General features: G+C 34.8%; 2 protein-coding genes across 4 annotated transcripts; both read right to left on the minus strand.

The window, feature by feature from the left end:
* Positions 1-1,539: 1,539 nt before the first annotated feature.
* LOC142542100 (protein root UVB sensitive 1, chloroplastic-like) lies at positions 1,540-5,741 on the minus strand. Its single transcript, XM_075648536.1, has 7 exons — positions 4,862-5,741; positions 4,499-4,774; positions 3,810-3,866; positions 3,423-3,621; positions 3,164-3,279; positions 2,571-2,747; positions 1,540-2,109 (listed from the first exon to the last, which is right to left on the minus strand). Exons 1-7 carry the CDS (start codon positions 5,675-5,677, stop codon positions 1,819-1,821), a joined length of 1,932 nt encoding a protein of 643 aa, XP_075504651.1. The 5' UTR covers positions 5,678-5,741; the 3' UTR covers positions 1,540-1,818.
* A 1,799-nt stretch (positions 5,742-7,540) lies between these two features.
* LOC142542101 (uncharacterized) lies at positions 7,541-11,605 on the minus strand. 3 transcript variants are annotated; one of them, XM_075648537.1, is made up of 9 exons: positions 10,665-11,590; positions 10,346-10,535; positions 10,140-10,217; positions 9,481-9,844; positions 9,241-9,353; positions 8,802-8,966; positions 8,537-8,676; positions 8,023-8,115; positions 7,541-7,929 (listed from the first exon to the last, which is right to left on the minus strand). In XM_075648537.1, the coding sequence occupies exons 1-9, from the start codon at positions 10,766-10,768 to the stop codon at positions 7,767-7,769; spliced, it is 1,410 nt and encodes a 469-aa protein (XP_075504652.1). In that variant the 5' UTR covers positions 10,769-11,590; the 3' UTR covers positions 7,541-7,766. The 3 variants fall into 3 exon arrangements, with proteins under 3 accessions (XP_075504652.1, XP_075504654.1, XP_075504653.1); XM_075648539.1 differs by lacking the exon at positions 10,346-10,535 and having other exon boundaries at positions 7,558-7,929; positions 10,665-11,536; XM_075648538.1 differs by lacking the exon at positions 7,541-7,929 and having other exon boundaries at positions 8,026-8,445; positions 10,665-11,605.
* Positions 11,606-24,720: the final 13,115 nt, after the last annotated feature.

The following is a 24,720-nucleotide window of genomic DNA, read 5'->3' on the forward strand; positions in this document are numbered from 1 at the left end:
AATAACAATAGATAATGATAAGTTTTGGTTCGGAAATTCAATCGTAACCTATTAATATTTTTGAAAGGCATAAAAGGATTTGATTTCTGTGATTTTGAGTCCAGTGATAAAAATAAAGATGGCAAACCCACCCGCCTCCACAACCACTACTCATCCCTAAAAATGTGAAAAATCAGTTCAGTTACTTTATAAAAAGCTTTAACAAAAGTACTCATTTTGAATTGACCTGATAAAGGGCTGTTTTGCATGGAAATATTTTTACTATTATTAGATAATTATAATTACATAAATCCATCCAATATCGTTGATATCCCTTATTCTTTCTATCTACAAACATAATAATTTATAAAATGAAAAATCTGTGCCTGCCTCTCGTTCTATGTCCACTCCTTTATTTCGTTAAAATAAAAATTAATAATTATAAAAAATATCCCCACAGAAGTCATTTTCAATATATTCTCATCCAGTCGAAAAGATTTATTTATATATATATTTATATTTTGTATCTTGGCTCCATTCCCTCTAGCAATAAGATCATATATGAGAAGTTTCCATACTAATATATTGATGGCAAAAATATAAAAGTAGGTCTCTTGTAACACGATTTCACGAATTTTTATCTGTGAGACAGGTCAATCATACCAATATTCACAATAAAAAAAAAATATTCTTAGACTAAAAAGTAATATTTTTTCATGGATGACTCAAATAAGACATTCATCTCACAAAAAACGAATCGTGAGACCATATCAGACAAATTTTTACAAAAATATAAATATAAAGTTGAAAGCAACAATCATAACAAATTTTTTTTATCGCCAGGTAGAGTTAGATTTAGTTATCTTATTTTAAATAAAGCTTGTATTATTTATATTCTTATTAATAATAATAGTTACATTCTAATTTCACAAGCTTTCTTACCAGTAAATCACTCTAAAATAATTTTCATTCGTGATCAAAAATCTTGTAGGCCCATGATTTAAAATGGAAATCTCCCACTTGATTTGAAAGTTTCGTGGCCTAACTTTTGCTAATTTAAACCTTCCCAAATTCACAAGTGATATTATTATCATTATTTTTCTAAATATAATCATTGGTCCAAATTGAACCGACTCAAAACATTCATTATATTTCATCCTTTCAAAGTCCAACTGAAAAAGAAAACCACAAGGGACCACTTTGCAATTATATGTATGCCCGTGACTTGTCCAACTCAATTAAATAGCAAAAACTTGTGTGAGACGGTTTCATGAAAAAAATATTACTTTTTATGCTAATAGTATTACTTTTTATTGTGAATATCATTAGGGTTAACTCATCTCACAGATAAAGATTCGTGAGACCATTCAACAAGAGACCTACTCCAATTAAATTCGGTGAGTGAGCTACACACTTTATGTGGTTAAATTCTCTTAAATGTCAACTTTTCCCAAACAAACAATAGTACTCTACACTTATTAGTGGCCAAAGGGCATAGGAAAATTCGAAAAATAAATAAATTTGATCATATATAATCAGTACGCAACACCTTTGATTACATGGAAATTTTATAGCAATTTCAATACTTTTCACTTGCAAATTGTTGTAGTTTCCCCCAAGTGGGTCCGTGATGTGATACAGATTTATTCAGGGTAATTACTCTCTCCCAAGATTTTTCAGGCTCCAAAAATCAATGGTTAATTTTCTTGAGATTTGACACTTGCTGTCCATCGAGCGCATTCACTTTGTAAATTTTCAACACTTATTGCTCTTTTAGAGTAATGGCATTCACCACCATTTGCTACATTTGTTTATACAAAAAGGGGAAAAACGTTGAGCTCATCTTTTAGCGGGTAGAGATGCAGGTTCGCTGCCAATACGAATCCGGTTGGTCAATGGCCTAGCAATGAGACCATCGACAATCCAACCGGCGACCTCACTGTCATTCTTGACATGGTTGAATTCATTTTGTACATATTCCAATGATATTTGAAGCCGTCCCCCAAGCCTGCAGTCGTGAATCGTTGTGTTCGGTTTGATTCCAGCGTTTCGCTCCAGCCAATACAGATAGCTGACCTGAAACATTGATCTTAGCATGTCTTGTGCGGATGAGCTTTCTTTGAGAACCACCTGTTTAAGTTCAGAAAACAAATATCTTAGGCGCTGCTATTTCAGTAATGTTGTACTTCACCTTTGTTAAAATTTAAAACTACTATCGAGTCATTTCTTTGTCAACTCAAACTTCTGAAAGAAATGGTTTCTAAAATGACATCAAGGTAGTCAATAGTCGAAATACCCTGGACTGCAATTCCAATTATATTTAACTGAATTGGTCTAGCCTCTCTGTTGCCCCCATATCCAACCATCATCAACGGATGCACCTTGAATATTAATTCAGGACAAATATTTCCCAGCTTGCGGCTTACATGCAATATGGCATGTTGATGTATAAAACTAATTGAGCCACTTTTTAGCGATCTTTCTAACAATGTGACAGTTGCATTAATCAGAGATGAACATGTGAATTTAACAAAGATTAAACAAAACTCGTTAAGAAAAAGATAAATAGCGTTGAGAACAGGGAGGCTTACACGGTATCTTCCTTCGAGTTCTGTCAGAATATAACCCTCATCCTTGTACAAATTGATTAGGGCGATAGCATCTTCTTTACTTTTTACGACATCAGAGAGTTTGGAACCAAGCTGCAATCTCCGATCAATATGGAAAGCAGCATCGTTTGCATCTGTAGACAATACTTCATCTTGCTCCTGGATAAGACAGGACATAACAAATTGATCGTCAGAGCGCATGCCAAAATCTTGCCAAGCAACCATTTTTAAGTGTTCACATTTAGGAAACCTGCCAATTCGACAAACTACAGATATTATACAGCTGTAGTAGAGAATCTATACAAATTTTCATAAAACTTATTTACATACCCGAATTTTTCCGCATCTGAAAATTCAATGGTTTTAACTTTTAACTACACATCAAACACTCCTAAACACTTTAGGATAATAGTGGTACATGGTCAGTCTTTTTCTATCACCTTTGAATAAAAAGATGAGATGGATTATAAGATAACTAAACCATGGAGCTTTACGTTTATAAAGAAACATTACTTCTGCAGATCTATTCACATTTTATGCAAAAAACAGGAGCATTAATTTGAGAAAGAACTTACTTCAGATGCAGGCTTCATGTTCAAGAGCGGAAAAGCCGGAAAGAGTGGCTCCTCATCATTGACCTCTTTAACAGAAGGGACGAGACCACTTAGCAGATACTGGCTGAAGACTAAGCCTATTGAAATCATGGGGACATGTCAAATTTTACTTTTCAAAAGGATAGTAAAGCATGTCATGAGAAGGTAAAAAATATTAATGCAATTTATCATGATGTCGCACAGGGAAAAAGGGAGGAAATGTAAAAGGACAAGGTAATACTTGCACGGTATGGATTTAAAGTCCTGAGCTGTATGGATTGATATGATTTCAGATTGCAGAACATGTGGATCCAAGTTATGACACCGAAGGAAGCAAGGGAGAGAGAAGTCGAAGATTGAACACAGTTAGCTAATGCTATGCCAAGCAGAATTCCTATAGATTTGCTCACCATTCCTTGAGCTTCACCTTTAGCAATCACCTGTCAAAAAAGAATCCTTCGAGATGTAAATTTCAAAGAGAAATTTCTGCCAGAAACAGGGTAAATGCAGCAATCATATATTTGAATTTAATTACCGTATATATGAGAATTGTTTTATCATGAAAACAAGTAAAAAATTCAGATGAACAAAAAGATTGACATTTTGACAGGATAACGAAAGATGTTACCTCTGCAAAGTTCCTCTGAGCAGCAAATCCAGCATAGAAACAACTCCTCGTGGATGCCTGTGATATGTAAAAGTTGTCTGATAAGAAAACTATTGCAAAAGAGATCTAAAATTATCCATGAAAGACACCGTACGCACATATAGTCCAACAAGAAAAACAATTCCAAATTAATTTACATTAGAAGAAATAAAATGATCTGTTTGCCTGCAATTCTAAGATAATAACATAACACATAATAATATAACATGAGATTCAAGAAAACTTTTCCCCACTCATTAACTAAGATGGTTCCAATGCTACTATATTTTCTCTCAGTTGTGTTCATCAAATATAGAAACTTATGATAATGGAAAATGTCAGTTCTTGTTTTGATAAGTTTATACTTCCCTCGTATAATAAGGGATTTAGCCATTTAGCTTCTCAATCATTTTATTGATGTAACGGAAACGTAAAATAGATTTACACAACCCACATTAATACGAGCATTCGCGGAAAAATGGCTTAAGTGAATTGAATATGGTATTGTTTCAAAAATAATGATTTCACACCATGACAAGGTTTCAGAGAACATTGTTTTACAAAGGTAAGACCTTGAATCATTAGGATAGAGTCTTGGCTGATTATAATGTACTTGATACCTCACTGACTATGGATGTGATCATTGTGCACTCTCAAAATTTGAAACTCACTTGGATTAATGCAGCGGCGGACCTACCAGCTCCCGCAGCCGCACCAATTGGAACAAAAAGATGAGGAAATGCGGGGGTCAAGATTTCCAATCCAAAGGCAGCATTTTCTAAAAGATCGGCAAATAACCTCCAACCCTTCGGATTGACATCAAAATGCCTCCCGTATTTTGACAAGAAAATTTTACTAACATACCCAATTCCATCCTTCAGGACCCAATTCACAGCTGCCGCAGTTGGAATCGCCCCTTTACCTAATCCAACTGCAAAAAGCAAGGCCTAAACATAACAGTGACCAATCAGAAAATTCTAAAGGACACTCGACATACTTCAGCAAATTACACCAAAGGCGGAAAAATCTACTACCTGAGTAGCAAGCACACCGCTAACTTGAGCTGCAATACCCTGAACTCCTCTCCAGAGAGAATATTCAAGATAGTCACTTGTAACACTCTCCGGAAACCCCTCTGGAAGCATCAAAGTCGCAACCAGGTCCCTACATTTCATCCAAATATCCGCGGGTGTCATCGATGATTTCGATTTTTCGCCACACCAATGCCACCATTTTCTAGGTACAATGAACTCGTCCTTGGCATAATCAGGTACCAGCTCAACTCTCCTTCCACCCCTAATTTCACAAACAATATCATCACCATTTCCCGAAAGATCATCTGTCTTTGCACGTGCTGCAGAGGATGAAAGGATGAAGTAGCTTGCTGAAGCGGACAATGAAATTAGGACAAAAGAAATCATTTTGGGTAAAATTAAGCACATTGGGTCGTCTTCTTTTGTGAATTTGAACTGAGAAGACAAGAGAAATAACGACTTCTGGTTGAAGTGAAAGAAATTGTCACTCCAATCATCCCCTCGACCTCCACCTCCACCTCCGGCACCGCCGCCACCAACGCCAGCACCGCCGCCACCAACGCCAGCACCACCTCCATGATCTCTGATATTGGCATGATGGTGAAGATGTGGGATGGAGTGCCGCCCATTCACCAACGGAGTAAAGTTATTGTGCTTAAGGGTTTCGACATGGAGAAGAAAATGTTTCGCCAAGCCGTGATGACCAAGAAGGGAATCATATAGAGCGATGGTTGCGGCGGCGGTGGCGGGGTAGGGCGACGGAAGAGGTTGAGGACGAAAGAACAAATGGTGGTTACCGGCGGGGGAGCAATTCATAACTACAGTGTGTGTGCAGAAGAGGCACAACGCACTGCAGTGGCGGGCGCCTTATGAAAGCCGTCTCGTTAATTTCTCCGATACAGCTATCAATGGGCTTTAGATTTGTCATTAGGCCCAAAGGCCAAGCCCGCCGACGACACAACCTACTGGGCTTTACTTTAAAAAAATAGTTTTGGGTGTTGCTTAACTTCACTTGTGTTCGGCTTATGTCCAATTTAATTATAATCTAAAAATTAATCTCATGTCGATTCTGATTCTTCAATAATAATTAAAATATTTTGATAAGAAAATTAAATTTTTTTGGACACTCTTATGCTCAATATTTTTTTCCTAATTCACAATTACTATTTACATTCAGACAAAAACTTGTGTGATACGGTCTCACGGGTCGTATTTTGTGAGACATATATCTTATTTGGATCATCCATGAAAAAATATTATTTTTTATGCTAAGAGTATTATTTTTATTGTGAATATCGGTAGGGTTGACCCGTCTCATAGATAAAGATTCGTGAGACCGTCTGACAAGAGAGTTACTCTTACATTAGATGTAAATAAACTTTTTAAAATTTTATTTAAAAATTAATTTGAAAATCACTTATTTATCAAACACTGTGTCTAAGAAAACTATTTTTTTTTCATTTTTATTTTCAAAAACTACTTTTTTTTTCTATTTTTTCCCACTTTTAAACGATCTATAAATTTAATCATTTCTACACAAACGTAATCTTTTGCAAAAACTCTTTTGATATGTTTAGTCACTCTCTCGTTTTTCAAAGTAGTAAATGGTATTGAATCCATGCCACAACTTTTTCTTGGAGATGGTGGTATAGTACAAATGTTGCAATAGCCCGATTTAATTATTTAATTTAATAAATGAGGATTGGTTGAGTTTGGTATTAATAATAGCAAAAATCTGTGTGAGACGGTCTCACAAATCATATTTTGTGAGACAAATCTCTCATTTGGGTCATTAATAAAAAATTATTACTTTTTATGCTAAAATTATTACTTTTTATTGTGAATATTGGTATGATTCACCGTATCACAGATAAAGATTCGTGAGCACATCTCACAAGAGACCAACTCATTAATAATTGAGCTAAATGACAGCTACTTTCTTTCAATTTGATCAGCCAGACGAAGATTGATTTCACGTGCTAAAAACTAAAAAACGCTAGATAAATGTCTGTTTTTTGGGGTTGGAGGATATGTTGAAAATTATAAGGATGAGCCAAATTTATTTTAAAAAAATTACCCAAAATGTAATACTCTATTTTCAGTACTGTCCGATGATGATCATCTGAATATCTTTTAGATTTACATTTTATTGTTAAAAATAATAATATGAAAATGATATGCTTTCTCGTGAGAGTTGAAACACATTCGTAATTAGACACTGTGGAGTATCGTTTTCTCGCACCAAAAAGTACATCAGAAGTTTAAATTTTGCACGAATGGTCACACATCTATATGAATGGACATTTCCATATTCTTATTTATGAAACATGATGTTAACATAATCGATGCTAGTCTAAAACTCAAGCGACTTTTATCTTAATTTTAGGTGACTGATTCGATTAAGAATTTGTTTAGAATATATGATACACTTCCTAATTAATTTCATGATCTTACGTTCAAGACATATCTCATGGTACCTATTATTCTTTTTTTTGGAGGACACCAAACTATTCATTAGATAAGTCGGAAATAGCAACGTCTATCAACAGAGATGAATAAGAACCAACACTATGGTGAAGTTTTGGTTACATATACTTGATGCTATACCATAAAGTTTTGGTTACATCAAATGGAACTAGCACATCGATCAATATGTTTGCTCCTACTCTTAGCAACAGCGTTAAGTCCCTAGGTTTCTGGCACATCGCGGAGCGAGATTTCGTTTAGAGATGATATTCTAAGTTCGTGATAACGGATAAGGAGGCATTTCTACTTTGTTTGCATATGATCTTGGTGTTTTATTCAGAAGAAACAAAGGTTACAGCAGAAGTTTAATCCAAGGCAACACCGTACAGGGCGAGCTACTACTGGACGTACTTAAGACAACAGCATATTACAGATCAAGTCAAGGAACCGTAAGCCAACCTCCTTTTTGTTCCCACGACTTCCAAGACGTTTCAAGCTGCATCAGATTTAGTTTCTCTACAAAACGTTCTAAAATTTCAGCCTCTTCCTCCGGTGCAAATGCCATGCAGATACTAAGCTCTTGGACTGCCTCCTCGTATTCTCTGTAAGGGGTAAAAGATGTTTCGTAGAAACGGGGGGAAATACTCGCAACCACAGGGGAGATGGCCCAAAAATAACAGGCTCCGCATTCATACCTGTTATAGTACAGCATCATGCCAAAGTCACGTCTCAGAGCCCAATTATGCGGCTGAAGTATAAGCAATCTCTCGGAAGCCATGATTGCAAGCCTAGAAAGTGAAGAACATATAAATGCAGGGTGATGGACAAATTACAGGACATATTTTCTTGACTCAAGGAAAGGTACAACACTAAGAAACATGGAAAAGAGAACAAAAATTTCATCGCCTCCACCAGCCACGAGCAAATGTCAAGTGAAACAATTCTGAAACGACAAATCATTTTGAAAATCTTAATTCAAAGAAAAGGGTTATAGAATTACAATATAATATGTTAAAATAAATCCTAAATGTTAGATTTTAATATTTTGAGAGAATTTATGAGTCCGAATTCACAATTTCGTCATTCTCAGGCCAATCTTGCCATATATGCATCTCAACCTGTAGGATAAGACAAATAGGCACCTGTAATATCAGAACAAATAGAGGACAATAATAATCAAGATACGAAGATAGTACAATGATGCGCTACCTCAACTCCTGAGGCCGCAACAAAGGCACATTCGAACCCCTGTCATTGTTGAACTTGCCTTCAGATTTATGAAACGGTCTTAGTGGAGAAGTCAACATCAACCCATAATTCATTTTTGAAGCACGCTTCCAGTAGAGCCTCTGCAATACATATTTACTTCTTTATTCTGGTGGACAGAAGCATACTACATTTGGGAGAGTCATTTCTTGAGTGTAATGCAAGAAATACAAGCATAAAACAAAACAAACTAAAAGTAAAGACTCACGATCAAATTGGCCAAAGAAATCCCAACGATGTCTCGATTTGTTGCGATATCCAGCCCCAAAAGCGAGTTGCTGTTAATGTCTGAGGCCTTAGATCGAGGGTCGTCAACACACTTTCCATTAACAATCCCGAACAAGCTATGTCCAGAGGTTGTCCTGAATAATTCCTACATATAAAAGATTTAGTTATCAGATCCTGTAAACAAAAAAAACTGTTACATAGCAATAATTTCCCCAAATTATAGAGTAGCATACATGGCAAATCGTCAAAACTTGGCATTTTGGGTTGATGTATGGTTAACATATTTAATTATTGTTACAATTAACTATAACTTTTGGCAAAAAACAAATGCTCCGTCACACAATTATCGCAACTAATCACAAGCTATTATATGGGATAACCACTGCATGCCAACCGAAATAAGTGAAAAACTAATGTACCTCAGGGTTCCTGGTTGGGGGCCATATCAAAAAATCTTCCCCAACACGAGATCCCACAATGGTCAGATTAAGTCGTCGGCAAACTTCGATATAAATCACACTTAGCAAAATTGCTGTCAAAATTACACCGACAATTTCAGGGGAAATCTTGCCTTCTAACCATGAACATATCAGAAGTAACACAGTTCACATAAACTAGGAAATCTAATGATTCTCAAACATATACTGATGGAACCTTACCACTGGCGCATCCAGAGCTTAATACAGTGTGCAAGTACAAACACTTTGAATCTACTAGTACAGGCGACCTTTTGAAACGTCTCAATTCGAAAAGAACTTTGTTCACAGCATCCAAAACTTCTACTAAATCGCATCCTATATCTCTCGACACAAGCTCGGCTTCGACTTCCCTTGATATCGTGTCTAGCTCAATCAACCACTCATTCATATTCTTTCCGGCTATTGGCATAGCTTCCACACAGTTCCATGATTGCATGTTAGACGGTGATGGCATCTCTCTTCGTTCATTACGGACTGAATGGGCGTCGATTTCACGGTTAAAAGCCAACAATGCCTCATCTTCAACAGCCACATAAAGCAAAGCCTAAAGAACCAATTCCAAGTGAAGGAACACAATTAAAAACAGCAAACCCAGCCTTTAAATACAAAACGCCAAACAAAAAATTTCTTATACAAATCCATCAAATTTTAGGTAATAGTATATTATTTTTGCATTTATAATACCATAAGCCCAAGAGGAAAAACAAAATCTAAAATATTTGTCTATTAGATGCATGAAATTCTCAAACTTGTAAATCATTCCACAATTGCTCGTAGAAGCAATTACTCCAATCATTGAGCATGAATACTCTTGAGCAAAAGAATATTGCAAGAATCACCTTTGCAAGTGAGATATCTTTGTCCTTGGACTGAAAACATATCTCCCGAGTAAATTTCACTCTCGCAGCCTCAAGAAGCTGACATATCATAAACATATGAATCAAGGTTTCACATAATTCCACAACCGACAGACTTATAAGATATAAAAAATTTAAGTTTCACTCTGGTTTCAACAAAAGAAGATATCACAATAAACTAATTCAACCTCCTTGTACAAATTGGCCCTCGACGAATTACACGACACGGCTGCTACGGCCACAGTACAAGAAGCCAGAGGTGAAAGGCTCCGATTCATCTTTTTAACTGCAGCATTTCTAGCTGTTTTAGCAGTCATATAGTTCAATTTCCCTTTGCCACAGGCACTCCAACATCCATGAATACAATCAAAATCATACCTGATGATGCTAAGTTAAACTCACATTCAATAAATCTATAAATAATACGCCATAGCTATCAGTTGCATGTGATTTGACAAGAAATCCATCAAAACCCATTAAATCTTGAACTCAAAATCGTCATTTTACCTGCCAAAAGTTCCCAAAGGCGGCATAGCGACAGAAGATAAGTCGATCCCTCCAGTAATCATCATGTGCTGGTTACCAAACCCAGGTAAAGAAACACACATCATTCTTCAATTTCCCATTAAATAATTAGGACAAGACCGGATTTTCTTGAAATTTCTCTTCAAAAGCCCCAGCTTCTCAAGAAAAGAAAAAACAAAACAAAACGGTTGCTGAGATTAAGCTCAAAAGGCGACACTGTTGTTATAAAACGCCAAAAAGCAGCAAAAATCCCGCAAGAACCAAAAAAGAAGTAAAGAGGGGCAAGCAATCAAGAAAACTCAAAAAATAAAGCTTTCTCCTCGTCGAAAACCAGTGAAGATAAAAGCTTTGGAAATCTTAGGAGATGAGGGTTTAAAGGAGGGGTTAACAGAGAACATTCCGGGTGCCGAGTGGTAACTTCCAAAACACGAGGAAGACACAGACAAAGATGATGATGATGACGACGAAGCAAAGTAACTGCAAGCAATACAATGTATACAGTGGAAGCTGGCAGTGATAATAACGCTGAAACTCCCCAGATCCATAGAATTGTAACTAATAAATTATAGCATCAGCCAAAATAATCCACAAAAAGTAAAACCCAATTCTGTTTTTTAATTTTTTTCCCTCTAATTCTTCAACTCCTCTCTATCTCCCTCATCCGATACACAGGCCCTCCATCTGTTGTGTGCTTATATATAATCTTGTCTGACAGTGGGGGGAGGAAATTCACAATTGTGTGCACTTTTTGGAAGGAGGGTCCCTGTTTTTGCTATCGTCTAGCTTATATGATGGAGCCAAAAGAAATGGATAGGGAAGGGGTAACCTCGCCATCCTACAGTTTATCAGGACTATAATCTCTCATTACCTCGCTAATCACCATTTACGTGTGCCTGTGTGTGATTATTTTATTATGAACTGAAAAAACAAATTTGCAATAAACGAAGGTTCCTACTTCCTATGGTATCCAATCCACCTCGATGAAACGTGTTCTTCTCTGAACTCAAGAAAATTTTTCTTACTTAAAAATCCTATAAAGTTCAACCTCAAGTTACGAGTATAATCCTGAGAATCTTTTGGACAAGGATGAATTTATGTTTTTTTTTTTTACTTATTTAAAGAAATACGTATATTTTTACGTATCCCGGGATAGGAGATGGGAAATAATAATTTATAAATATTATTGTGATTTTCGCAATATTTGGTTTTGTAATAAATAATTTTCGTTGTGTCGGTAAACTACATGAATATTTGTTTATAAATATTATCAAATTAATTTGAATTCTATTTTTGGGTTTTGATGAATATAAGTAGTTATTTGAACTTTGAAGGCTTTAAATTATAAAGACAATATAGAAATAGTGGCTATATCGGGAAATATAAAAATAGATTTTTAATTCGTAAATATAATTATATAAAAAATCAGAAATGTAGATTTCAAAACATACCAATTTTAGTAAGGAATCAATTAATATATTTTATATTGAGCAGTTATCTTATGAGATGATCTAATGGATTTTTACCTTCCAAATGAGTCAATTCGTTTCATACGATGAAAATTAATAATTTTGACATAAAAATTATATTTTTTATGATTCAAATCAGATTGAAGATCTATCTCACAAAATTGATACGTAAAACCGAGTTTCATGAAATTTTATTGTAAAATAATATGAAATAACCTTCAATATATATGTTACCATGTAAATAGTTATGTTCATAATTAGAAATGAGAAAAAAAATCTCAATTTTTCACTCGATGTGACAGCATGTTCTTAATATATAACCATTGTTTTGTGAGATAAATTGATGAATAATGTGTGTGTCGTTATATAATTTATATAATAAAATGAAATATGATTATAATAATTTTATAAATTTGAGTAAAATATCGAATAAAACTAATATATATAAATATTTAATTTTTATAATTATTGCCAAATGAGAGTAAATGGGAAAGATATGTAATATCGTAAAGCATACTTTGGTACACATAATAGGATAATCATATGATATATAATATAAGAATAAGTTAATGATAAATAAGATTTAAGATATTATATTTAATATTTTGTATGATTTTAATAAGAGTGATTAAATTTATATATTATATTGTAATGACAAAATTAACTTTATCATAATAAATTTTATAATTTCAAAGTTGTTGCTTGAGTTCATATTTCTTATATGTTCATGCGCCGACAGTGCTTGCATGATTTATTTATTTTACCTAATTTTATATATTATATAATATGATATGAGAGAAGATAGTGTTTAGGATTTTTATAAATCGATGGCAATTAAGTCATTTGTTGTGTATTTTATCATTAAATTAAAATTATCGCATCTAATAGATGAGATATTTTATCCTTATATAAAGTTATTTATCAAGGGCTCATGATATTATCACGAGCTTTCTAAAAAAGTACTAAACGTGAGATAGGGAGAATTATTTATCAATTTCTTCCTTATCCCGTGTATCAAACTATACCAAATTGATTTTATAATATAAGATAGCATAATTTGGTGGATGATGGAGTGATAAACATGGCATACCCAACAATGTTTAAGGAGTATATTAATGGGCATGATATTGATTTGGACATTAAAGAAATGGTATTAGGAATACTTGGTGTGAAATAAAAATTATAAAATACTGGTGCAAGGATAAGGTCATTATTTTTATTAATATTTTAAATATAAATTATTAAACGAAAGAAGACAATATAAAAATATTTCATCAAGAAAGAGGAAATTATATGCCCACCGGGCGTGTTACATCTCCACACACCTGGTGGGAGTGATAATGGTTGATTTTCATGGGTATCACAGAGAAATGACAATTTTTTTATGGGTTTGGGGACTCGTGGAAAAAATCCGAAATAGGGAAAATGATCTCTAATTTTTTCAGGGAACTCGTAAAAAAATTCCGAAATAGGGAAAATGATCTCTAATTTTTTCGAACCCGCATAAAAAATAATACTAGCAATAAAAATATTAATACTATTAGTATTATTTAATATAATAATAATATTATTTTTTTAAAATATTAACAATATTAATATTAGTATTAATATTAATATTGATAATATCATATAATAATAAGTTTTGTTTCGGAAAAATTCCCTTACCCACTCCTGTCTTGCCTCGGTAATATTTTTGAAACGAGGATGGGCGTGGAGATGGGAATTTGATCTCTGAAGTTTCAGGATCGGGGAATCCCTGAACCCCTGTCTTGCCTCATTAATATTTTTGAAACAAGGATGACGGCGGGATGAGGATTTGATCTCTGCAGTTTCAGGCTCGGAAAATCCCCGAACCTGAAAAAAAGATCAAGGCGAGTATGAGAGTATAGATGGAATTCGAGGACAAGGATGAGGATGACAAACTCGTCCCCGCCTTGTCTCATTGCCATCTCTGGTCTCGCATTTCATGAGTCCCACATTTAATAATGTGAGATCCATAAAAATCAACGGAAAATATTACACCAAGTGTATTTGTAGGATCGAGTGCTTACCGCTTTACCAATAGCTATAGCTAGTAGTAGTGGTGCAACTCAAATCTTTTAAACCGCACGGCAGCTCAAGCATCATGGTTCGATCGCTCTACCAAACAGGGACAATTATTGCATCCAACAATATTACAAACGGGTGCAACATAAAATTGCTCAAAGAGTGATAAGGCAAACACTATTAAAATATTTAACCTAGATATATTTGCCACCCAGACTCACCTAGGATAAAATTCAAGTGAATAAGAGATTATTTCCTATTTTGTGGTAAAATTCAATTTCATAAAAAAGTTAGTTTAATATTTTTAATGTAAAAAAAACATTTTATATAAAAATAAATTAGTATAATTTAAAATTATTTTGGTGAAGAGGCCCAAGAACAATTACCATCTTCTCACTTATTTTTCTTATCGAATCGGATCGAACATTTTATACCTTCTTTTAAACATGTGTAATGTTATCCAATTATTAAAGGATGGTTGATAGGACGAGCCAATCAATTTGGAAAGAGACTGATATTTCATATCTGTAGTCATTTTATATATAAAAAAAAAAAAATTAGGTACGACAGTTTTCCCCTTATTTTCTTGATTAGTATTCTCAACTTGTGTTTGTATAATTATTTTTTTTAACGAAAACAATAATAAATAAATAATAAATGGAAATTTTTTTTAAAAAAATATGCTTTGTAAATAAATAGACATCAAAATGTAATAGATACATAAATTTTTTAGTATTTTACAAAGACGAGTGACATTTTTCGTAAATAAAAAACATAAAAGACACAAAATAAGTGTTATTTTAGTAAATAATAAAACATCTGATGACAAAAGAAAGAAGGTGTCATATAAAATAACTATTTGTCTAATAATTTTGGTTTTGTTGAGAACTGAGTTAGAATATAATCGTAATGAATAGGTGTTTTATGAGATGATCTCACAAATTTTAATCTGTGAGGCAGGTCAACTCTACTGATATTCACAATAAAAAGTAATACTCTTAACATAAAAAATAATATTTTTTTATGGATGACCCAAATAAGAGATTTGTCTCACAAAATATAGCTCGTAAGACCATCTCATACAAATTTTTGTGAATTGTAATTTCATCTCAAGTTTCAAAAATTAATTTAAAAAAAAGTTAATTAAAAGATCTAAACTATAACAAGATATTAATATATAAAATATAATTATTTTGATATAGATATAAATATTTTTATATTATGATTTGATATTAATTTAATAAATTTTTCTGATGCTTTTTTATTTTATTAGGCATATCATGGATAGGGGGTCATCTCACTTGGACGTTCGCCTGCCCACGCCATCTCAATTTCTCATTGATTGGTTTGTTGAAGAATGTTTGTGGAAGAAACGACAAGGTCGTGAGGTGAAAATGAGCAGGAGGACCTTGAAGTTTTACGACATTTCAAAATGGTCCTTCAAATTTCAAAAATTGTTAGATCTATTCAATAGTTTACTTGGGGCCGCATTTGAATTATTTGGAATGAAATATTTGGTGGATTTGAATTTGAAATTCTCAGTCGAATATTATTGCTCCTTAAGAATATAATTTTACAATACAAAAAAATTAGATATTATATTGAAACTAATAATTTTTTAAAATGGTTTATTATATATATATATATATATATATATATATATATAATGACAATAATAATAATTTTATGTTATACGTGATATAATCATTTAAAATTTAAGACTATAATAAAGATTTTAAAAATATTATATTATGATATGTTAGTTATAGATTAAATACAAATTTATATTACAAAAACTCTTGTGAGAGAGACAGTTTTACGCCTAATTTAATGAGACAGATATCTAATCTGACTCAACTCGTTAAAAAATATTACTTTATATCAAAATTATTACTTGTCATGTCAGGTATGAGTCTGGTCGACCAGTCTTATAGATATAGATCTGTGAGACCGTGTCACAAGATATATGCTCTATTTACATAAGGTTTTATGATATTTTTATTAAATAAAATTAAATATTTCGTAATATAAGAAGATGAGTTTTTTTAGTTTAACAAAAAATATATCATGATAACAAAGTCAGTTATTTTAAGTATTTCAACTTTACTAATATATATATATATATATATATATATATATATATATATATATATATATATATATTATATGGTTAGTTTCATGGATTTCAAATCATGTAGATTCAACTTTGAATTATTTTTTAAACCAATATAGTGTATTTTAAATTGTTGATAATGATAATAATAGGAAAAAAACTTGTGTGAGACAGTCTCACAGGTCGTATTTTGTGAGACAGATCTCTTATTTGGGTCATCAATGAAAAAATATTATTTTTTATGCTAAAAGTATTATTTTTTATTGTGAATATCGGTAGGTTTGATCCGTCTCACAGATAAAGATTCGTGAGACCCCTGTAATAATAGTCAGTCGAGATCCTATTGTCTAATACCATTCCTCGAATAAGTCTTTCAATATACAACACGACAAAAGGGGAAAATACAAGAAATTCTTGTTTCGCCTTACGACAGTAACTTGGGGCCGTTAATGCTGATATACATGTAGCATCAGTTATATCGCAAAATATCAGTGTATTACCTTAATAATGAAATTGCATTTTTAAGCTTAAAGTGATTGCATATATATTTGAAGTTGGGCTTTCTCTCTTCCAAAACCTAGCATCCGACGTGAAGCGTCAAGAGTTTTTTTCTAATGGATTGGGGTTTCTCTTTTTATATAGTTCCTTTGAAAAGCCTTCATAATATCACAATCCTTTCCATGTTTGAAATCATGAAAATCGAGCTTGGAATGGATATGATACAAATTTTAGATTTGCCTTGATACTCACGCTAGTGTAGGTATATATGAACGTATGTTTGACAAAAGTTCTTTACTTCATAAGCACTTGGGTTTTTTCTTGGCTTTTGGCTCGACTTTGATAAACTTACCTAACTTTTCCTTGGTTAAGTAGATCTTACCATTGAGACTAATGCTTTTAATCCGCTCATAACATGACATATATGCCGAGTTGATGAATTATGGTTGGATATATGGCCATGATTAATCAACTCATCACATGATCGAGTGGATTAAGGGCACTACCCTTAAGAGTAGAGTGAAATAAACCCTTTTAATTCTCAAGGGATTTACTTACGTGACATAGTTTGTTGATTTTTCACCAATTTTCTTTATTTCTTTTAGCTTTCGTCAACATTATACGACAAATACAAACTCAATGAATAACATCAAAAAATATGACGTAAACAAGCCAGATAACCACGAAAATAACATAAAATAGAATGCAAAACGATAATTCTTTTTGTGCTTATCACCCACCCAAGTTACGCCACTGTACATATGAGTCGGTTTCGGAAGAAACACTTATTTATTGTGCATACACCTAACATGCATGTACAAATAATTGAGTATATACGCCCATTACTACAAAATATCAAGTTTAAAGAGAATAAGTATAATTTTTTCAAAATTTAAATTTTACCAGTGATAGTATAGAATATGTTATTTAGCATCATTATTGTGAATATTCGATTATCCTTATGTGAATCATAATTATATTAATTTAATCCTTCAAAACATCACATTATGCGAGAGAATATGAAAAGTTCAACTTGAATAGTCCTTATAAAGACATATAGATTAAGCATTCATAATATTTATTTTTATCATATCCGTATGGTTTTTTTCACTCTCATGGGTTTTGGCAAAGACAAAAATTTGTGTGAGACGGTCCCACGGGTTGTATTTTGTGAGACGGATATCTTATTTGGATCATCCATGAAAAAATATTAATTTTTATGCTAAGAGTATTACTTTTTATTATGAATATCGGTAAGGTTGACCCGTCTCACATATAAAGATTCGTGAGACCGTCTCACAAGAGACCTACTCTTTGGCAAATGCCCCAGTTCGCTATTATGATAAGATTTTGGATACCAATTAAATAATTTATAGCTACAACACATGCATACATAAACACGCATATACATATACACACATAGTGGATATAACATCGAGTTATTTCAAGGTTCAGTTACTATTTCTTTGTATTAACGTGTTTCAAGTTGGATACTATGAAATCAAGTCGGACAGCCTTCCTCTAGCTAGCATCTTAAGTTATGCTGCATATTTTTCTTTAAAGATCAAGCTTCTTCCAAGACTCAAACTGTGGCGCCCCAAACCTGGCCACGTAATAATACAACATGTGACGTAATATGCATAAAAATTTTCTTTTCGACGACGTCATAATATAATGCATATACGACAAAATAGTGCAATCACCACACTATCTACGTCAGTGTAGTAGAACAGTATAATAAATACATACACACATAACTCAAATAAGACAATAAATTATACTGTCTCTATCTACTAATCAACTACATGACTGTTTAACTAGACACACCTAGTCCTTCACCACTATCATGTCTCACGCATAGTCCTGTAACCTGCCCAACAGAAACAGCCCTCAAAGGGTGAGCATACACAACAATCATCATCAAAATACATAACAGTTATATCATCAACAATATAAAATATAACTGGAATGATAACAGAAATACCCCTTTGCTGTCTCTGAACAATCAAGCCAACAACAACCTCAACAACATCACAATGCAACAAAAACATCGACGATACGTCGCACCCCAACACCGGCGACAGCAATATCGTCGAACGAACAACAACATCAACGATACGTCGCACCCCAACTCCGGCGACATCAATATCGTTGAACGAACAACATCAACGAGACGTCTCCCAACAACGATAGTCAACAATATCAACAATAATAAACAACAACAAATATAATATTAAATCACCCAATTCCGGTGATTTATCATCGTTCAACGCAATAGTATTCATCAATACTAAACAATAACAACATATGCTCGTACGTCAACACGTACCCGATAATCGAATATATATACAATCTGGCTATTTCTTTGATCATGAGGCTTGTGATGTATCTAAATAATTCAACAATAATTATCAGATCATTGTCACCGTATCAACACAATCATGACAGCCTCAATATATAACATCAAATAGCCCAACAACAATTAATTCAACAATAATTATCAGATCATTGTCACCGTATCAACACAATCATAACAGCCTCAATATATAACATCAAATAGCCCAACAACAATTAATTCAACAAAATATAAAACTCGATTATAAATTATTATCGTTCAATAATTTAATATTCTGGTGTATTTAATTCACAATACTACCATCAAATACACCCTAATTAATTTAACATCAAATAATAGACTATTTTACAACATCCGTCAAATTGCGAAAACTTTATATCAACGTGTAGCCTATACTTCGTAGACTATATAATCAGAATTAATAACAGCTGACAAACAACTCACCAATTTCAATTCAACGATTAAAAATCCCTAATTATAATAATTTAGGAATAGTTCAAAACAACAACACAATAATCTTCTCTACTTCGTTAAGATCATACACTATTCAACAATCTTCAATTTCAGTATGATTTAACAATTTATCGGATTTATTCCAGAAATCGACGAATTTCAAATATCACCAAAACTATAAAATTTATACCTCAAATCGAAGACCTCATGTCAACGATCCCAAAAATGAAGTCGGTTCGTCGATTGGATAAACCGATAAGTCGCACGATCGAAAAAAAAATCGAAAACTTTATATCTATTCTTCTTCTTTATTCTCTCTTGAACTCACTGTTAAAGGAATTACCATTCTCGATGAAGCTTTTCATATTTATCATTTATTATTATTTTTTTAATATTATATTATATTACATTAATAAAAAATTAATATAATATAATATAATATAATATATAATATTTAACATTTTTAACACCGTATATCCTTTTGGACCAGTCAAACGATCGAATTTTTCAAAACTCAAAACATGAAACTTTTATATTTTTGAGTTTTCTACGTTATATCCAAATTTCAAATCATTTAAACTTCATATGAACAAAATACGTCATATTTCACTCTTTCAAAATCATTAATTATTTAGTAATCTCACATTACTAAATCAACAAATTGTGATATTTACTTCAGGCATTACATTTCTACCCCTCTTAAATGAATTTCGACCCCGAAATTAATCAACAACAGTAATAACATGCATAAATAAAAGATACGTCATACCATCAGAATAAGTAGGGGTAGAACTCCCTCATATGCCGCTCTGTCTCCCAAGTGGCCTCTTCGACACTCTATGTTCCCACTGAACCTTCACCATCGGTATAAGCTTACTACGAAGCTTCCGTTCAGATCGATCCAAAATACAAACTGGTCTCTCAACATAAGACACGTCAGGATCTAACTGAACCTCATAAATATCCAACACATGTGAAGGGTCAGGCTCATATTTCCACAACATCGACACATGAAATACATCATGAATACCAGATAAAGATGGAGGTAGAGCCAATCGATAAGCCAAAGTGCCTATCCGCTGCAATATCTCATACGGGCCAACATACCTCGGTGCCAAGTTTCCTTTCATACCAAATCGTATTGTGCCACGAAAAGGAGAAACTTTCAAAAGTACTCGATCGCCCTGCTGAAACTTTAATGGTCTTCGTCTTTTATTTGCATAGGCGGCCTGTCTATCTTGAGCTGCTTTCAATCGCCGCTGTATCAACTTTACTTTCTGTTCCATCTTATGAATCATATCAGGACCGGTAACCGCAGCTCGCTCAACATCATCCCAGTATAACGGAGATCTACAACGTCTCCCATACAATGCCTCAAATGGAGCCATCTGAATACTACTCTGATAACTATTGTTATACCCAAACTCCACCAATGGAATAGATGACTGCCAAGCAGATTTAAAATCCATAATATAGCCACGCAACATATCCTCCAGCGTCTGAATAGTACGCTCAGTCTGACCATCTGTCTGGGGATGATAAGCTGTACTCAATCTCAACTCTGTCTCCATCGCAGTCTGCAATCCTTCCCAAAAATGAGAAGTAAATCGAGGATCTCTATCAGAAATAATAGACACTGGAATCCCATGCAACCGTACAATCTCTCGTATATACAACTGTGCCATCGTCAAGTACGTACTACTCATGCTATAGGGTATAAAATGTGCAACTTTCGTCAATCGATCAACAATCACCCAAATAGCATCAATAGTTCCACTGCTTCTTGGCAAATGAGTCACAAAATCCATCGATATGTGCTCCCATTTCCAAGTCGGCACTTCTAAACTCCTCAATTCACCTCCCGGCCTTCTCCTCTCAGCTTTGATCTGTTGACAATTAAGACATCGACATACAAAATCAATCACATCACGTTTCATTCCCTTCCACCAAAACTGAGAGCGTAGATCCTTATACATCTTCTTGCCACTAGGGTGGATAGAATATCGACTACAATGTGCACGCCGCAACAGGCCCTAGCGCAACTCAGATATATCAGGAACTACCCATCTATCATTCATCCTCAAACTGCCATCATCAGCCACTCTAAAACGAGTATCTTGTTTTTGAGAAACTAACTCCCTCCATCGCTGAACTCTCTCGTCTGTCATCTCTGCATCACGAATACAACCATATATATCAGGTTCAGCTAATAAGGTAGATACCTGGATAGGAGTCGTCGAGATATCAAAATCATATCCCAAGGAACAACAAGACATCATCATAGCTGATAAACGACTCACATCCTCTGCAGTACAACTCACTTTACGGCTCAATGCATCAGCTGTAAGATTGGCTCGACCAGGATGATATTCAATCTCACAATCATAATCCTTCAGCAAATCTAACCATCGACTCTGTCTCATATTCAACTCTGTCTGGGTAAACAAAAATCTCAAGCTCTTATGATCAGTATAAATCGTAAACGAGGTACCATATAAATAGTGTCGCCATATCTTCAAGGCAAAGATAATGGCTGCCAACTCCAAGTCATGCACAGGGTACCTTGTTTCGTGTGGTTTCAGCTGTCTCGAGGCATATGCCACAACATGTCGATCCTGCATCAAAACACATCCTAAACCATGTAATGATGCATCAGTATAAACAACAAACCTCTCATTTTCTGTAGGAATTGATAACATCGGTGCAGTCGTCAGTCGGTGCTTCAACTCCTGAAAACTCCTCTCACATGCTTCAGACAACTGAAATCGCACACCTTTCTGAGTCAACTGTGTCAAAGGCCTAGCAATCTTTGAAAATCCCTCGATAAATCGACGATAATAACCTGCTAAACCCAAGAAACTACGAATCTCAGGTACAGATGTAGGTGCAGACCACTGTAACACGGCTTCGACCTTCGTTGGATCAACAGAAATCACATCTCTCGATATAATATGACCCAAGAAGACCACTCGATCCAACCAAAACTCACACTTACTGAGTTTGGCATACAACTGTCTATCTCGCAACACCTGTAACACTGAACGCAAGTGCCCTGCATGCTCAGCCTCACTCCTGGAATATATCAATATATCATCAATAAACACAATAACAAATCGATCGAGATAAGGCTAAAATACCCTATTCATCAAACTCATGAACACAGCTGGAGCATTCGTCAATCCAAACGGCATAACTAAAAACTCGTAATGCCCATATCTGGTCCTGAATGCTGTCTTCTGAATATCCTCCTCTCTAATTCGTATTTGATGATATCCTGACCTCAAATCAATCTTCGAATATACTGAGGTTCCCTGTAACTGATCAAACAAATCATCAATACGAGGGAGGGGATATTTATTCTTAATCGTTACCTTATTCAGCTGTCGATAGTCGATACAAAGCCGCATAGTTCCATCTTTCTTTCTCACAAATAAGACTGGTGCACCCCAAGGCGATACACTAGGGCGAATGTATCCCTCTTCCACCAAGTCCTGCAACTGGGCTTTCAACTCTCTCAACTCTGCTGGTGCCATTCTGTAAGGAGTACGAGAAATAGGGGAAGTATCTGGCATCAACTCGATCCCAAACTCCACCTCACGGGCTGGTGGGAAGCCTGGAATCTCATCAGGAAATACATCGGCAAACTCAGCAACTATAGGTATCTCCTCTATTCCCACCTCCTTCTTCTTTCTGTCACATCTACAACATAAATAAGATAACCCTCGTGCCCATGCTCCAATAACCGAGACATCTGGATGGCAGATACCAACGGAACACGGGGACGAGAACCCTTCCCATAAAATGTCCAACGCTCTTTCTCATCTGTATAAAAATATACCACCCGCTGATAACAATCAACTGTCGCACAATATCTCCTCAGCACATTAATTCCCACAATACAATCAAAATCAGTCATCTCTAGAATAATCATACCAGATCTCAGCTCATAGCCCTCATAAGAAATAATACCATCTGATATCATAGATACAACTGATATATCAACTCCAGAAGGTGTCGAAACAGAAAGAGGCATAGACAATGGAGACGAGCGCATATGATGCTCAACCACAAACCTCTTCGATATAAAAGTATGCGAGGCACCAGTATCAACAAGAATATAAGCAGGATAAGAACATAAATAACACTTACCCGCTATCATCTCCTCTCGTGCCTCCTCTGTCTGCTCTCGTGTCAAAGCATACACCTGTGCCTGAGGCGGACCAGCTCCCTGCATACGTGGCTGTCCTCCAGAAGGTCGTGGTGTAAACTGCTGAGGCTGTCGTCCTCCTCTCTCTGAGGATCTACCTCTAGCACTCCTAGGCTCTCGCTGTCCCTCACGACTAGGACACTGTCTCGCCAGATGACCAACACCACCACACTCAAAACAGGTGATCTCGATTTGTGTACACTCTCTGATCAGATGAGGTCCCCCACAACGATAACATCTCACTGCTCTGGACTCTCCTCTCTGCCCCTGAACAGACTGAGAACTGCCCCCACGACTCTCAACACGTCGTGAATCAAATCGACGCTTCCCAGATGATGCTGAAGAAGAAGATGAACCCTTCTGATATTTAAAAGACTGTCTCTGAGGTCGCAATGACTCTCTGGTCGGCTCTGATAATCGTCCCTGAGCCCCATACTCCTGCATAACAAACTCAGCCATCTCAGCCCTCGTCACTGCATCCTCAAATGATACCGGGTTGTTTGATTGCACACGATCAAATAACTCTAACTTCAACCCTTTCAAGAAATGCCTCATCTTAGCATGAACATTCGTAGCAATATGTGGCACATATTTCAACAATGCAGAATATCGAGTCTCATACTCAGCAACAGACATACTACCCTGTCTCAAATCCTCAAATTCTTTCTCTTTCTTTTGTCTGGCTGCTATAGAAAAATATTTATCAAGAAAACGAGACCGAAACACATCCCAATCAACAGTACGGCCCTGAGCTCTCAATCTGGCCTCAGTCGTCTGCCACCACAATAGTACATTCCGCGAAAGCTGAAATGTAGCCAATCGTAACCAAGCAGACCTAGCACACGGTGCAGTCACAAATATCTGCTCTATCCTCTCAATCCACTCCTCTGCTCGCTCAC

The sequence above is a fragment of the Primulina tabacum genome, chromosome 4 (assembly GCF_025594145.1).
Source record: "Primulina tabacum isolate GXHZ01 chromosome 4, ASM2559414v2, whole genome shotgun sequence".
Classification (NCBI taxonomy): Eukaryota; Viridiplantae; Streptophyta; class Magnoliopsida; order Lamiales; family Gesneriaceae; genus Primulina; species Primulina tabacum.

Bases quoted from the DNA above. Each gene is read 5' to 3' on its own strand.
- LOC142542100 (XM_075648536.1), bottom strand. From the start codon at position 5,677: ATGAATTGCTCCCCCGCCGGTAACCACCATTTGTTCTTTCGTCCTCAA. The intron at 3,622-3,809 runs GTAACATCTTTC...CTTTTTTGACAG, and splicing joins CTCAGAGGAACTTTGCAGAG to GTGATTGCTAAAGGTGAAGC. The intron at 2,748-3,163 runs GTAAGTTCTTTC...TGTCTTATCCAG, and splicing joins ACATGAAGCCTGCATCTGAA to GAGCAAGATGAAGTATTGTC.
- LOC142542101 (XM_075648537.1), bottom strand. From the start codon at position 10,768: ATGATGTGTGTTTCTTTACCTGGGTTTGGTAACCAGCACATGATGATT. The intron at 9,845-10,139 runs GTGATTCTTGCA...TTGGTTCTTTAG, and splicing joins AAGATATCTCACTTGCAAAG to GCTTTGCTTTATGTGGCTGT. The intron at 9,354-9,480 runs GTAAGGTTCCAT...TAATTTTGACAG, and splicing joins AAGCTCTGGATGCGCCAGTG to CAATTTTGCTAAGTGTGATT.